The following is a 14648-nucleotide window of genomic DNA, read 5'->3' as shown; positions in this document are numbered from 1 at the left end:
TTTAGGTGATTATCACGATCTGTACTTAAAAACCGATGTACTGTTACTAGCCGATATATTCGAGATATTTAGAAAGACGTGTTTGAAACAATACGGCTTGGACCCGGCATGGTACTATTCCAGTCCCGGACTATCGTGGGATGCATTGTTGAAGAAGACCGGAGTAGAACTAAAACTACTCACAGATTACGATATGCACTTGTTTATTGAGAAAGGATTAAGAGGGGGTATATCGATGACAGCGAAAAGGTATTCTAAGGCTAATAATAAATTAGTGGAAGGATACGATCCGAGTAAACCCAACACGCATATATTATATCTCGACGCTAACAATTTGTACGGATGGGCTATGAGTCAACCTTTACCCACGGGTGGTTTTGAGTGGGTCAGTGTGAATGATATCGAAGTGAATGATATCCATAATATCAATGTGAATGATGAGAATAAAGGGTACATACTAGAAGTTGACTTGGAATATCCTAGTTCCTTACATAAAGATCAATGATTAAAGAAAGATTAATGGTTAATAAAGACTGGATGTCGGAATATCAACGTTCATTGATGGGTAATAATAGGTTAGCTAACGTAGAAAAACTAGTACCAAATTTGATGGATAAGACAAAATATATAGTTCACTACAGAAATCTCCAGTTGTATCTATCGTTAGGTATGAAACTAAAGAAAATACACAGAGTTCTTAAGTTCGATCAAAGCCCTTGGATGGAGCCCTATATAAGGTTGAACACAGATTTAAGAAAGATAGCCACCAGCAATTTCGAAAAGAATCTGTATAAGCTCATGAATAACTCGGTATTCGGTAAAACTATGGAGAATCTAAGGAAGCGTGTTGATGTTAAATTAGTCAGATGTAATGAGGAAGAAAGACTCAGGAAACTTATAGCCAGTCCAGCTTTTAACAGAAGCAAGATATTCGATAACGACTTAGCCGCGTTGCATATGCAGAAGAGTAATATAAAATTCAACAGACCGGTGTACGTCGGTATGAGTATTCTCGACTTGTCAAAACACTTAATGTATGACTTTTATTACAACGAACTTAAGAAGCAATACGGCGATAGATGCGAGGTGTTATATACCGACACAGATTCTTTGTTGATGGAAATACAAACCGAGGATGTGTATAAAGATATGGCAGAAAAAATAGATATGTATGACACGAGCGATTACCCTAAAGATAATCCACTGCACAGCGTTGTAAATAAAAAGGTGTTAGGTAAGATGAAGGATGAATGTGCTGGGACTCCTATAGCGGAGTATGTAGGATTAAGACCTTAGATGTATTCTATAAAAAAGTCTGATAATGGAGAGATAAGAAAAGCCAAGGGTGTTAAGAAGTATGTTGTAAAAAAGCATATCAAACACGAACAGTATAAAGAATCATTATTCAATGGTAGAACGTTCAAACACGAGATGAACTCTTTAAGAAGTTACGATCATAGGATATATGGATTAAGAATGAACAAGACATCATTATCCCCCTTAGATACAAAGAGATGGATTGATAATGATGGTGTAACTACCTATGCTTATGGTTATGGTGGTAATACCGTACCGTCGGGAACTATGAACAATTCTTCTCGTACAAATGCCCTACCCGGTCCATCTTGAAGATAATAAAGAATAGGCTCTCCTTCTTTCGTAACCAATCGACTAATGTTATACGTCTTAAGGGACCATATGGGATCGGTTGCGCGACGTAGGCCTCCTTCGAGTTCACCGGGCTGGTATAAATATCTTACCCTTACTCTATCCGGAAGTTTTCGTTCTTTGCCTCTCCTCGGTGCTGAAGATTCGGAAGTCACGGATTTCATTTTAATCGCATCGGATGGTTTCTTACCTATTAATCTTGTTACTTCATTATTCAGCGCTGATACAACGGCTGATAATCGTGTCACCCATTCGGTTGATCTCAATCGCTCGGATTTCATTTCGATCCCATACTGATAGCCAAACAAACGTTCCGCTAGAGTCCTGTTAAATCTTTCAACAATGGCTTGACTACGGTGGGCCTCTCTTTCACCACGGACGATTTTGACATCGTGCTTTGTTAACAGTTTAGTTACCGATCCCATAAACTCTCGACCGGGATCTACTTGAAATAGCTTAGGCCATTTTAGTGGTCCGCGTTTATATATGCGGCTCAGTGCATTAGCTACTTCTGTTGATTCTTTCGATGTTAATGGCTCAGCCTCTTTGTATCGACTAGCCACATCCACTACTGTTAAAGCGTATTTATACGTTTTGCGTTTTACCTTATCGTGGGGAAGAAACAAGAGGTCAGCCTGATGAACTTCATTCGTCGTAGAAATATCAAACTTCTTTCTCGGTATATAACGCGGTGCCGGTAAATATATTTGCCACAACGCTTGTTTCTTTAACCAATCCTTGGCCACATCTTTAGATACCTTAGCCGCGGTGGCTAATTTTTTTATTGCTCCTATACCTTTCCAATATCCTCGTGGGCTATAGTAAATTTTATTCATTATTAATTAATATTGATGTTTCGTTTAATACAACTCATGACTATCGTTGAATCCCCCCTGTAGTAGCAGTATAGGTATATGAATCCTGCTCCAGTGGAAGTGAGCCAGAACCCCCATTACCTATAAAAATTTATATCATAGACTCCAGGTGGTGGTCAATTTAGTTTAATCTCATGACTATCGTTGAATCGCATAGTCATTTTGGCATAAAAAATTCCTCCTGTAGTGGTGGTATAAGTATATGAATCCCGCTCCAGTGGAAGTGAGCCAGAACCATCATTACCTATACTACTGGCCTATTATTGATGTTTGTTCAACATTATTTCATAGGTAGTTTTCTCTTCATGAATTACCCATAATGTTACATTCTTGATGTACCCGATTGATGTGACAGAAAACTGCTGAATGCCACTCACTCGCTGACTACCATGCCTGTAGAAAGCTGTCATTATCTGCCCTGACATGTTATCGGTAGTGTTGAAAGATAAGATTGTTTCAGATGACCCAATTGTAGACAACTACAAGGCTGTTCTAAATGAAGACATTGTGTTTGATTGCAGTTGTACTTGGCATTGTTGCGGTAAGTTTCGCAATGTAAGATATTACGTTGGTAGAACATCATGGGAATTCTAATTACCCTAAATGACCTTTCAAAGGGGAATTTAGTTTAGGGGGGCACATAATCATGCCACCTCAGACTAGAGTTCGGACAGACTTTGTGTACATTGGCATTGTACATAGTCCCTCGTTAAAAATGCTTTTCCTTCCTTTCCCCCAAATCATTTGTTCTTCTTGTCATCTGCTGTTTGTGCCACACACCCCTCCCTCAGCTACAGAAATGAATGTTTCGCCACCCTCAGCTCTGATGACCCCCCCTACGGGTCTGGTATTTGGTTGGTTGGTTTGTTGTTTACGCCGCACTCAGCAATATTACAGCTATATGACGGCGATCTACATAATCGAGTCTGGACCAGACAATCCAGTGATCGATCTCATGATCATCGATCCAAGCAATTGGGATCAATGACATGCATCAACCATGTCAGAGAGCCTGACCACCCGATCCCGTTAGACGCCTTTTACGGCAAGCATGGGTTGCTGAAGAGCTATTGTAACCCGGATCTTCACGGGTGGGTCTGTTATTAATGTGCATACATTACAGTTGGATGTTGTACCAAGAGCTGCAACTTTTTTCACTATGTGACTTGGATACTGTGCACCCGTTTTAGAAACAACCCAGGATCCGCCACTGGATGTTTGGTTTGCCATAGCAGCAGCATATTGTTTAATTTTGACGTTTGCACTGGTCGTCAAATGTATTCAAACGGTCTTGAAATATAGTAGCAGTAGAGGGTTTGCTAAAGTTGATATCACCCATTTAGTTTGCCTGATTGTGACTGGAATACTGGCTTACTTTAAGCTGTTGTATGCGTAATGTTGGTCGTGGTCACGTTTCATCACTCTTTTTGTCGTTCTGTGCAGTGTGACAAGTGGACCACGACGTCCATGATGTATCAGTGTCGCACCAACGCCGACTGCGCCCACCAACAGTGCTGTGTTCTCTCACCCATTATCAAGAAACGGCAGATTTTATTGGATCCTTTCTACAGCCATACATGCGACGCGCTGAAAGACGAGAGCTCTGATTGGTGCATGATCCAGTCACAGTATTCCCCCATCGCCCGCCATTACAGTATGTCCTGCCCGTGCAAGCCTGGCCTCCATTGTAAGAGACTGGATGTTCCCATGCCTAATTATGGAGGCAGATTTGGAAAATGTGTTAAACAATAATGTTGCAAAACAATATATAACTATATATAACATAGTGCATTTCGTTTCATGTTGTCGTGTCAATATTAGTTCGCCATGTTTAAGTTCCTTGGTTTTTCGGCACCACTTCGGGCTTTCCTCCCTCATTAAGTTGACACACCGTGATATAACTGAAATACTGTTCAAAGCGACGTTAAAACAAACTAACTGACTTAATCAATAACTTGACCTACATTAATTTTTCACAACCACAGATACACCTAAATGCACAGCTGGGGAAAAGGTCTCCAGAATTTTATAACCCCCAACTGAAATGAGGATCGGATGGTTACAATGTGACCTGGCTTACTGGGTGTCATGATGTCAGTCACTGCTTGGCCTAATTTGACGATTATTTACAGGCCGTCGTGATATAACTGGGGTTTTGCTGATTGCAGCGAAAAATAACATTCACTCACTCACTCCTATAAGATGATGACAGGGAAGGGCAATTGTTGCCTTCAGGTCAACACTACTGCCACATCGAGACAACATGAGGTAGCGTGTAATCCCAAACGAAGTGACACATGAGTAACAGGCGTGTCATGTTGTAACCTTTTCTCGAGAGCGAAGGCGTTACCAATTAACTGGTACTTCATCTTCTCGAGGCAAGGGAGTTAACTGACTAAAAAGTTCAGTTTCCGCCCTTGCCGAACTAGCCCGGAATTATGGTTATTTTTGTGTGGCTGCACTAACGAATCTATGCATAGTCCAATCAAATTCGCGAAACGAAGTCGACTTCCGATTCGTAATCTGTCCTGCAGGTATCGGTCGATTGCAAGATTTGCATAGTATGTGTACCGACAACATAGCGTGAACAGATATTTTCCAAATCTTTTCATGTTTAAAATCAAGGTGCTCACTTGAAATCTGATTGGGCAATAGGAGGATATTGAAGGGACATCACTTGTAATCGCCAGTGGTGGCGAGTTGCAACCAACTCGCCTAAAAAAATCTGACCCGACTCGCCTAAAAATAGATCTATATATATAATATTTTGGTATGCGTTTGGCAAATATAACTTAGGTTAGGCCTAATGATCACAATTACTAGTATATCCATACACAAGTATGGAAATAATATAAAAAAATAAACGTATCATCCATAGAATTTGGTCATATTTACATCCTAAAAACATACATTAAAAGATCACTTAAGTCTTTACATACCTCATGGGTTCGTTATATCCATCAAATAATAAATCCATAATTCATATCCTGAAGATAACACAACGTACGTTGCAGTTGCACCTCCACATGTTCACTAAACTGGCATTTGTAATTTTTCCCTGAGTTTCGAAGAATCCTCGCCTTTGATTGGTCAACGCAGATATAATGATAAAGTGACAACTATTTGTTATCATAGTACAGTAATCCCGTGATGAACTCTGTTGAGTTTTCTCAGGTAATCCGCTCAACTTGAAACAACAACGTTAATAGATTGGTATTTATTTTTTATCGCCCAAACTAATCAATCAGTGATGTGATGTCACCGATTGTATCCTGGATGTGCGAGTGGCAAAACTGGATCCGCCAAGCAATAGAGTGGCAATAACACTAAAACAAAATCATGAATTGTGTTATCTTACCTATTCCTATCTGTATAAGAAACACAACAAATATTAATGTTGAATTGGTAAATGTTTTAATGAAACTCAGAATTTTTATCCAACCCCCCCCCCCCCCCCCCCCCCCCCCCCCGCCCCCCCCCCGAAATTAGTGTAAACAATATTGATTTTCTTAAATACAATTAATAAAATATATTGCAAACAGAAGTACAGATACGCAGTGAACACTTTTTATAATCAAATCAGACACTGTGACCACATGATGCCCTCCCTTTTGATGTTGGATGCGGAATGATGAATTGCAAAACTAACATCGTCAAGCGTGGTCGCTGTCCGGTAAACTGGGCACAGTAGTGTGTATTTTTCACTATTGGTAATTGAAATTCACTGTCCAGATCTTGAAACCGGATTTCCGGATAAATGAAGAACTTTATGTAGTATATATTTCGTTTCACACAAATATCGTCCGTAAACGAGGTTTTAGCATATCTGGAGTCTGGATAAGCGGATAAGCGGCCTACAAGCAGCCATACAAACACATGACACTTTTGAGCAGAAGTCCTGGTCTAAAGTGCCAGGTGTTGAAATCATTTCTGGCTAGTACCGGGTTGTTATTCGGCCTATGGACCAACAATGTTTACAATTCTTTACAGTGTTGCCACTACCCCTAGCTTATAGTACGTTCACTATGTGCACTCAAAAGAACCCACTCGTCCGATGGTAGATGACAAGATAGTGGAAACACAATAGGTGCATACACCTCTAACACAAAACGTGTAGTGTCATTGTTGGCAAGTGACTTAATAATTAGTTCAAATGTGCCTCTGTTCACCCAGCTAGATATGGGTATCCGATATGTGAGGTGAATGTGACAAAAAACTCTAGCCCCCGTAGACAGCTTGGGTGGTATGTCTCCCCAGGGAGTTGAGAATGATAACTGGAATGCATATGGATCCACTAGTCGGGGAACAAATGAACTGCATTTGAGCAGTTATTATGCCTCAAAGTGAGATTGACCAATCAGAGAGCAGAACTACTCACCCCACATGAGCCCGTATTCCGTCAGTAAAAATCCAAGATGGTTGTTACTGACCTAATATGAGACCGTATACTGTCAGTAACAGCCATTTTGAATTTTCCAACACCCACCTCACATATTTCACATGGAAATTCTGGTACAGAAATTCGTTATTCGACACTGTTTTGTGTTTTAATATCATTAATTGTGATGAGCAAAGACATTATTCATTAAAGAATAAAGGCTTTATTTATCAAAAAAATACAGAGAAAAAAAGCTTACAACGGAGGTCACTGAGTTACAAATAGCATAGTCATAGAACATACTTTGGGATAACGTCACAAACAAACAACGTGACGCCAATGACGTCACATAGCAATATTTTTTAATTTGACGTTTACACGATATACGACTTTTCCATGGACGAGAGGTCGGTCACGTTCATTTAAGAATTGACCTTTACTTTGTGTGAGTTCATTGGATTATGGACCTTCATAGGGAGAACTGTATGAACGTCGGAGCTGTATGATCGTCGGTTCATTAACAACAACGGAAATCTCCCCCGTCACGGTTATCGTGTCGGCCATTTTGACGTCTTGTACTCGATGTAAATGTATTACGACGCGCTGTCATAGTGACTGACTTACTGAGGTAGTTCTTTACAGACCTTTCTCATCTAATGGTGATATTATTTGAACACATGTGTTGTGTAAGATGTTTCAGAAGAGCAAGCTGTGCATCCATACGCTCATGTCACCTCTGTTTTTGAAAGAACTATTTTATTTCGTGATATAGCTGGTTGTTGTATGGCTGTCTAGTAAACATGAAGTCACACGTACTGAATTAAATTGTGTGTCGCAAGCTCTATGAATGTTCAAGCTCCGACGTTCATACAGTTTGGCCCTCACGCTATGAAGGTTCAAGCTCCGACGTTCATACAGTTTGGCCCTCACTCTATGAAGGTTCAAGCTCCGACGTTCATACAGTTTGGCCCCTACTCTATGAAGGTTCAAGCTCCGACGTTCATACAGTTTGGCCCCCACTCTATGAAGGTTCAAGCTCCGACGTTCATACAGTTTGGCCCTCACTCTATGAAGGTTCAAGCTCCGACGTTCATACAGTTTGGCCCTCACTCTATGAAGGTTCAAGCTCCAACTGGTCCTGTCATTTATACCGGTTGTAGTTTTCATTTTGACATGACATGTGCGTCAAAGATACCAAATAGTGCACTTATCGGCATAATAAATTCGTTATGGTGTCTTTAGTTGCCATATACGGTGTCATATTAGGTTAGCAGAAAAACGTGACACGTATACGGCAACTAAAGACACCATAACTAATAATACTATGGTACCTGGAAGTGTGCGGTATTTAAATGTATAATATAATATAATAATAACATGGGACTCGATCACACAAAACATAAACTCTGCCTAATACATGGCCACACAGCTTAAACAATAAATACAGGCCCAACTGTTGTGTTACCTCACGTGTCGTCAGTTTTATAATCTGTACTTCCATATAAAACATGGCGGAATATCTGCCCGAGGGTGGTGTTTAAACGGTTAATGTCAGAAAACCCTTTAGGGAGTGGGTTTTGATTGGTCCACACGTGTATAGCATAGTTGTCCCTCCACGGATAGTCGTTTCTCTTAAACAGCAAGTCCGACTCGAACCAGTTCGGCCGGTACAGTCTGTCAGATTCCATGTGGATGCTCTTGGGGTTCTTGTGCCACATATCCCGGGGGACGTGGAGCGAGTTCTTGTAAAACTCTTTATTGTTGTACGTCCGATATCCTTCATACCACTCTCTGACGAACTTGGATCCCCTCTTGGCCAGGATGATGGCGTTGCCCATTCCGGTGCCGTTGTCCAGTAGCCCCATTGTGATGTCGTAATCCAGAAGAGGTTCCAGGGGTCGAGTGACCACCATGTCAGTGTCCAGGTAGATGCCGCCGTTGGCTGCCACGACAAAACACAATCATATACTTATATGGCCAAAAGGGATACAGTTTTTTAATTTTTTGGAACGAATTTCCTTGGTTACCTTCAGCACCCTTTGACCCTTCATGGGATGTATGAATTAATTAAAACTCCTTGATAGGCAACAAGTTGGTCGCTTAGCCAATAGTATGTTTGTTTGTGTGTTATTTAACGCAGCACTGGGCAATATTCTCGCTACATGACGGTATAAGTAATCGAGCCTGGACCAGACAATTCGGTGATTGATATCATGAGTATCGACCTGCGCAATTGGGATACCACGACATGAATCAGTCAGCGAGCTTGACCACCCGATCCCGTTACTCGCCTCTTGGCCAACAGTACCTGTGAAGATTCCGGGGTAGAATAGGTCTTCAACAACCCATGCTTGCCGTAAAAGGTGACTATTCTTGTCATAAAAGGCGACTAACGGGATCGGGTGGTCAGGCTCGCTGACTTGGTTGATGCATGTCATCGATCCCAATTGCGTGGATGGATGCTCATGATATTAATCACTGGATTGTCTGGTCCAGACTCGATTATTTACAGACCGCCGTCATATAGCTGGAATATTGCTGAGTGCAGCGTTAAACAGCAAATCAACCAATCAACCAACTTGGCCAACAGTATCACAAGCAGAAAGTTGTGGCCTGGCTGGCCGTGGGTGATCTCCAACTCACTTTCCTGGAACTGTGGGTGTTCGACAGGCTACAGACGGAACCTACTTGTAAGTCCCGTGCCAAAAATCTGGCAACTGTGCCGATCTACTTCTGAATTTAACGTCATAACAGTGTAGCAGGTTGATAAGTGCTAGCAGACGTGTCTAGATTACGTATATCAAGACCGGCCTTGTCGATCGTGTCTCAAACTGTTAGCAGAGAGGCCTAACCGGCATTGTATCGGCTGAAAACGAACCAACCAGTTGAAGGCTCTACCTACGCAATGGACATGCAGTCATCATTATCGCCAAATGAACACTTCTGTCAGTTACCCCTTTTAGATTTATCTTTTTTCTGATCTTTCTCCCAACAATCACTGTCGGCACAGCACATTCAGTGGCCACCCCTCGTGAACCCCACGAGCCTAATCTCATTAAAATAAGATCTTTGTTCTCGCTATCGCTAAACAAATATATAAGGACATCCCATTACGGGTCACGTCAGAACGACCTTTCATCCAACCAATCAAAGCATCGCTTACCAGATCATGAAAGTGACATTCGGAATATGTTTTCAAATCATGCAACCTCGAAAACGTTAACACGGTGTAACACGACAGTTACGGCCTGTACGACTGATTCTGTCAAAATTATCGTCTATCTCTCCGTGGGATAAACATTTGAACGGAGGACGCGTTGCACAGTACGTAGGAAGCACTGCCATACACTCTGAACCATATATTAGACATCCCGGAATGTTCGTTTGTTAAGTTTTCAAAATATTAATCGAGAACTGTGTCAATATATTTTTCAAGCGTAGACAGAAATGGAAATCGCTAGGTTGAAATGAGTGCCGTAAAGTTCGAGAAAGCTGCTTTCTAATTGGCTGATGTCGACTTGGGTGATGTCAAAGTTCGCGAAAGGTCGTCCTGACGTGACCTGTAATGGGATGTCCTCAGATCTTTGTTTAGCGGCAGCGAGAACATAGATCTGATTTTATTGAGATTGCCTACTAGCCTCTCTATTATTTTCGCTGTACATTTATTCCTGTCCCGTGTCAACATAATCTGCCTGTATATCAATCATTATGTACTGATGCAATCATTCCCATGTGTAAGAAATATATGCGAAGAGTTGTTAGAAACAAAAACAAAAACAGCTTTCCTATAAATCTCGTAAACATAACCAAATCATGTACTGGCCTGTAACGAAGTCAAATGAACTCTTCAGTGACCGGAGCTACAGTTACAAGTCATGCCACTTACCATACAGCGCCTGTAATCTCACAAGGTCAGACAAGTGGTGCTTCCACTTGACTGTTTTGCCGTTTATCCCCGGGGGCTTCTCCCTGTAGATGAACCTCACTCCCGGAACGTCCCTCAGAACCTGTCTCCACCAGTCACCATTGGGGTGGGCGTCTCCTATCAGGTAGATGGCCGAAGGGTTGATAAACCGCCTGGCGCTCACGACACTTACGTAATGATAGAACTGAAACGTGTATGGCCCGAAGATGACGTAATACACAATTTTGGGTACTTTGGAGTCACTTCCGGTACGTCTGCATGCATTTTCATCATGGATGTCGCTCATTCCAATTTGTGTGAAGAACCACCTACATATGACGTCACTGCTTTTTGCCTTTTCGTCACAAAATACATCCTGATTTACAGTATGAAAGGAGGGATCCGCGCTGAGCAGTAAGTCCCGCACAGTGCAGTTCTGTGAGGTGGAATAGTCAAAGAATTTATCCACTTCGTTGTGGCTGTGGTCATGGATGTCATATATTTTATCGCTGTAAAAAACCTTGCTTTCAAGAACCTGAGTTATGTCAATACTTTTAACACGTTCAGCGTACTCCCTTAACGTGTTGTTTACCAATAGAATTACAAGGATCACAGAGAAAAAGAGTAGATATTTCAGTAAACGATGGTTTGCGATAAGCAGGCGGTACATCATGGCGGCGTCTTCCTTGAACTTTCGGACTTCTTTCTGAAGTTATTTGTCCTCGAACTGTGCCTTGACGGACTTCTTTCTGGAGATGTTTGTCCTTGAACTTTGCCTTGATGAAGTAGGTTGATAAATTGCCTGAAGTTATCAAGTATTCATAACTATTATGGAGGGTCGGTTACAGAAGTAACATTTGTTGCAAAAATAATAACATGTTTCATTGAAATCTGTTTTGCTACCAAATGCAATATATTTTATATAGTATTTATTTCATTCTGCTAAATGTGTAAACATGACTAACTCCTCACTCTTTCAATACAGTGAGCACCTCATTCCCTGTTGTCTGGGTGGACTGAAACAAACAAACAAACAACCACGCAGCTGTCATCCCAACCGAACCCCAACGCGCCCTGTTTGTCTTGTTTGACTGAAGTCACATAACATGGAGTCGCGAAATATTGAACACTAAAATCGCGTGTTTTATCTCCAGTTCTGTCTCCTCGCCTAGGTCACGAAACTTTGTAGACCATAGCCTATACCTGTACACTGTAAATTATACCCGAGTCACCGTCTACCTTGGCATTATGTGCGTGTCTTATTCAGGCTTGAAGAAAATTAATGGAAATAGCAGTGAAAATAAGAAGGATTTCAAAGAAAACATGGTGACATGATTTGTTCCTTTTGTGGAGGCAGTGACACATTTAACACTTGAACACTTCACATAAACCAAGGTATGTGGCACTTGAACAAGTCATATACCCTAGGTGTGTAACACTTGAACACGTCATATAACCCAAGGTATGTAACACTTGAGCACGTCATATAACCCTAGGTATGTAACACTTGAACACGTCATATAACCCTAGGTATGTAACACTTGAACACGTCATATAACCCAAGGTATGTAACACTTGAACACGTCATATAACCCTAGGTATGTAACACTTGAACACGTCATATAACCCTAGGTATGTAACACTTGAACACATTATATAATCCAATGTATGTAACACTTGAACACGTCATATAACCCTAGGTGTGTAACACTTGAACACGTCATATAACCCAAGGTACATAATGACTGAACATGTCCTATAACTCCAGGTAAATAGCGGCTGAACATGTCACGTGATTAACTTTTGATCTTAAGTTGTTATAGTATTTTAATTACAACTTGCGAACATGTTATGGATTGTTGAAACTGATAATTAAGATGACTTCGTATATACGTTGATCAATCGTCGCTGTCATGTCTTTCAAACTTTGTCATGATCACCTGCTGCGTGCAGTCTGGTAGGTGAGTGAAGGATGTAACACACCCCATTCAACAATGATGCTTCTATATTACGAAAACCTTTGAAAAGCCAACTCTGGCTGTATGAACCACGACCCACGCTGTCGTAGCAAAGTGATGGTGTCCAAAAACCCGAACCCTCTCGACATTTCCACCGCGATAAGAAGTACATAGAAAGTTGCAAGATCGAACATATAATATACATATATTTCAAGTCATGTATTTCAGAAAGCGAATCATTTTGCGGTTTTCGTGGCATTGCGATTCATGTACATTATAGCGGGGTTGTTAGTGCGCTGTGTTCCAAATCGGAAATCTATTAGGAAAATACAATGGAACAGCCGGTAGCTCTGCACGTGTAGCGACAAGTCAGAATCGTTTACAGGGAGCGGACAGGGGTGCGGTTACCTCACCTAGCAGTATAACGACCCGTTCCTCCCTATAATCTGCTCTACTAAGGCAGGAAGTATACAGGGGACCTGTCTTCCCCCGCAATCCCCGGGCCCTGGATCAATGTAAGCCTGAGGGCAAGGGCCGGCCACAGGTTTACAAATATATACTTATCCATATGTGTAGGTTTACAAATATATACTTATCCATATGTGTAGTACTGTCAAGGGGTATGATAACCGTACGGGGTCCCCCCGGTTTCCCAACATTTCTTAAAACAACAAACCCAGCCAGGCGTAGAACAATAGAGGGATTAGTTTGGGTACACTATTGGTAGGGGTGCTGGTGGGTGAGTTAAGTTATCTTATAATATGAGTGACCGTGTTCACTAATTTACTAATGCAGGATATATTCATGGATGTTCATTGCAAACATGGCAAACGCACAAGTTGATATTAGTTACATAAAGAACAAGCATGGTGGTGATTACTTAGTGTTTGGTGGTCATAAGTTTAGGGTGAAGTCAAGAAGAGATGGTCGGGTCTATTGGGAGTGTTGTAGCGCAGGGTGTAGAGCTCATATGTTGTGATATTAGAATATTAATTGTGAAATTCAATCATGTTATTGTGCTGTGATATTGAAATCATATGAAATCAAATACGATATAAATAAAAAAAATCCGTGACTGCATGTTTGTTCATACCCCTATTCATAGTGTGTCCATAGAGCGTTGGTCATCCCTAAACAGACAGTGGGACATACCCACAGGTGTTAATCCATTAATCCCGGTGTTGTTCTAAGTGTTCCAATGTTGGGAAACCGGGAGTACGCCAACCGTACCAGTATACTAAAGAAAGCGCGTGTGTGGTTATAGTTAAGACCAAACTGCCCAAACCTGTAAAGTATACATTTCCAAATATATCAACAACTTTAAGAAAACAACTCCTACGTTCTCCCGGGTTACTTTCTCGGAGGAAACTCTTCCTCCTATTAGTACATATAGTCATCAATATGTGTCAATACTCGCCATTGGCTGTGATAACCATATAGACGGCCGTCTCTTGGCGCGGCATGTGCATGTCGGATGAGAAATACCTGGTACCTGAAGTACTTTCACTCAGCGACAAACAACGAAGTAATGTCCACGATACAGGCAAGTGATCCGAGTTTACTGAAAACTATCATTCGTAAACCCATTCGGTAACAACGCCAGATAGACTCGACGGCATCCGTGTTGGATTATAAATGAAGAATATAACACTATTTCAATGACACTATGGCATACCGTAATGAGAATGTACAGGGTATAGATGATAATAGAGGCGTCTAGTTCTTCAAATAATGGCCTAAAACAAATTAGGTACCGTATATCGCTGTGTATAAGGCGAGTTTTTCGTACCAAAAATGAGGGGGCTAAGAAGGGGGGTAGGGGTAAGTCTCTCGAACACGTGCGACCTTACTTTAATACTTCATAT

The 14648-nt window shown here is 41.3% G+C and overlaps 1 protein-coding gene and 1 pseudogene across 1 annotated transcript; one reads left to right on the top strand and one right to left on the bottom strand.

Annotated features, from left to right (window-relative positions):
* Nucleotides 1-2966: 2966 nt before the first annotated feature.
* Nucleotides 2967-4326, top strand: LOC139473401 (uncharacterized; annotated as a pseudogene).
* A 4061-nt stretch (nt 4327-8387) lies between these two features.
* On the bottom strand, nt 8388-11498 carry LOC139473411 (uncharacterized). The gene is made up of 2 exons (XM_071255974.1): nt 10808-11498; nt 8388-8863 (listed from the first exon to the last, which is right to left on the bottom strand). Exons 1-2 carry the CDS (start codon nt 11496-11498, stop codon nt 8388-8390), a joined length of 1167 nt encoding a protein of 388 aa, XP_071112075.1.
* Nucleotides 11499-14648: the final 3150 nt, after the last annotated feature.

This window comes from Haliotis cracherodii, unplaced genomic scaffold (genome assembly GCF_022045235.1).
Source record: "Haliotis cracherodii isolate W230 unplaced genomic scaffold, xgHalCrac1.p SCAF_28, whole genome shotgun sequence".
NCBI lineage: Eukaryota > Metazoa > Mollusca > Gastropoda > Lepetellida > Haliotidae > Haliotis > Haliotis cracherodii.
Note: the sequence above shows the minus strand (reverse complement) of the source record. Positions and strands in the feature narration are given on the sequence as shown.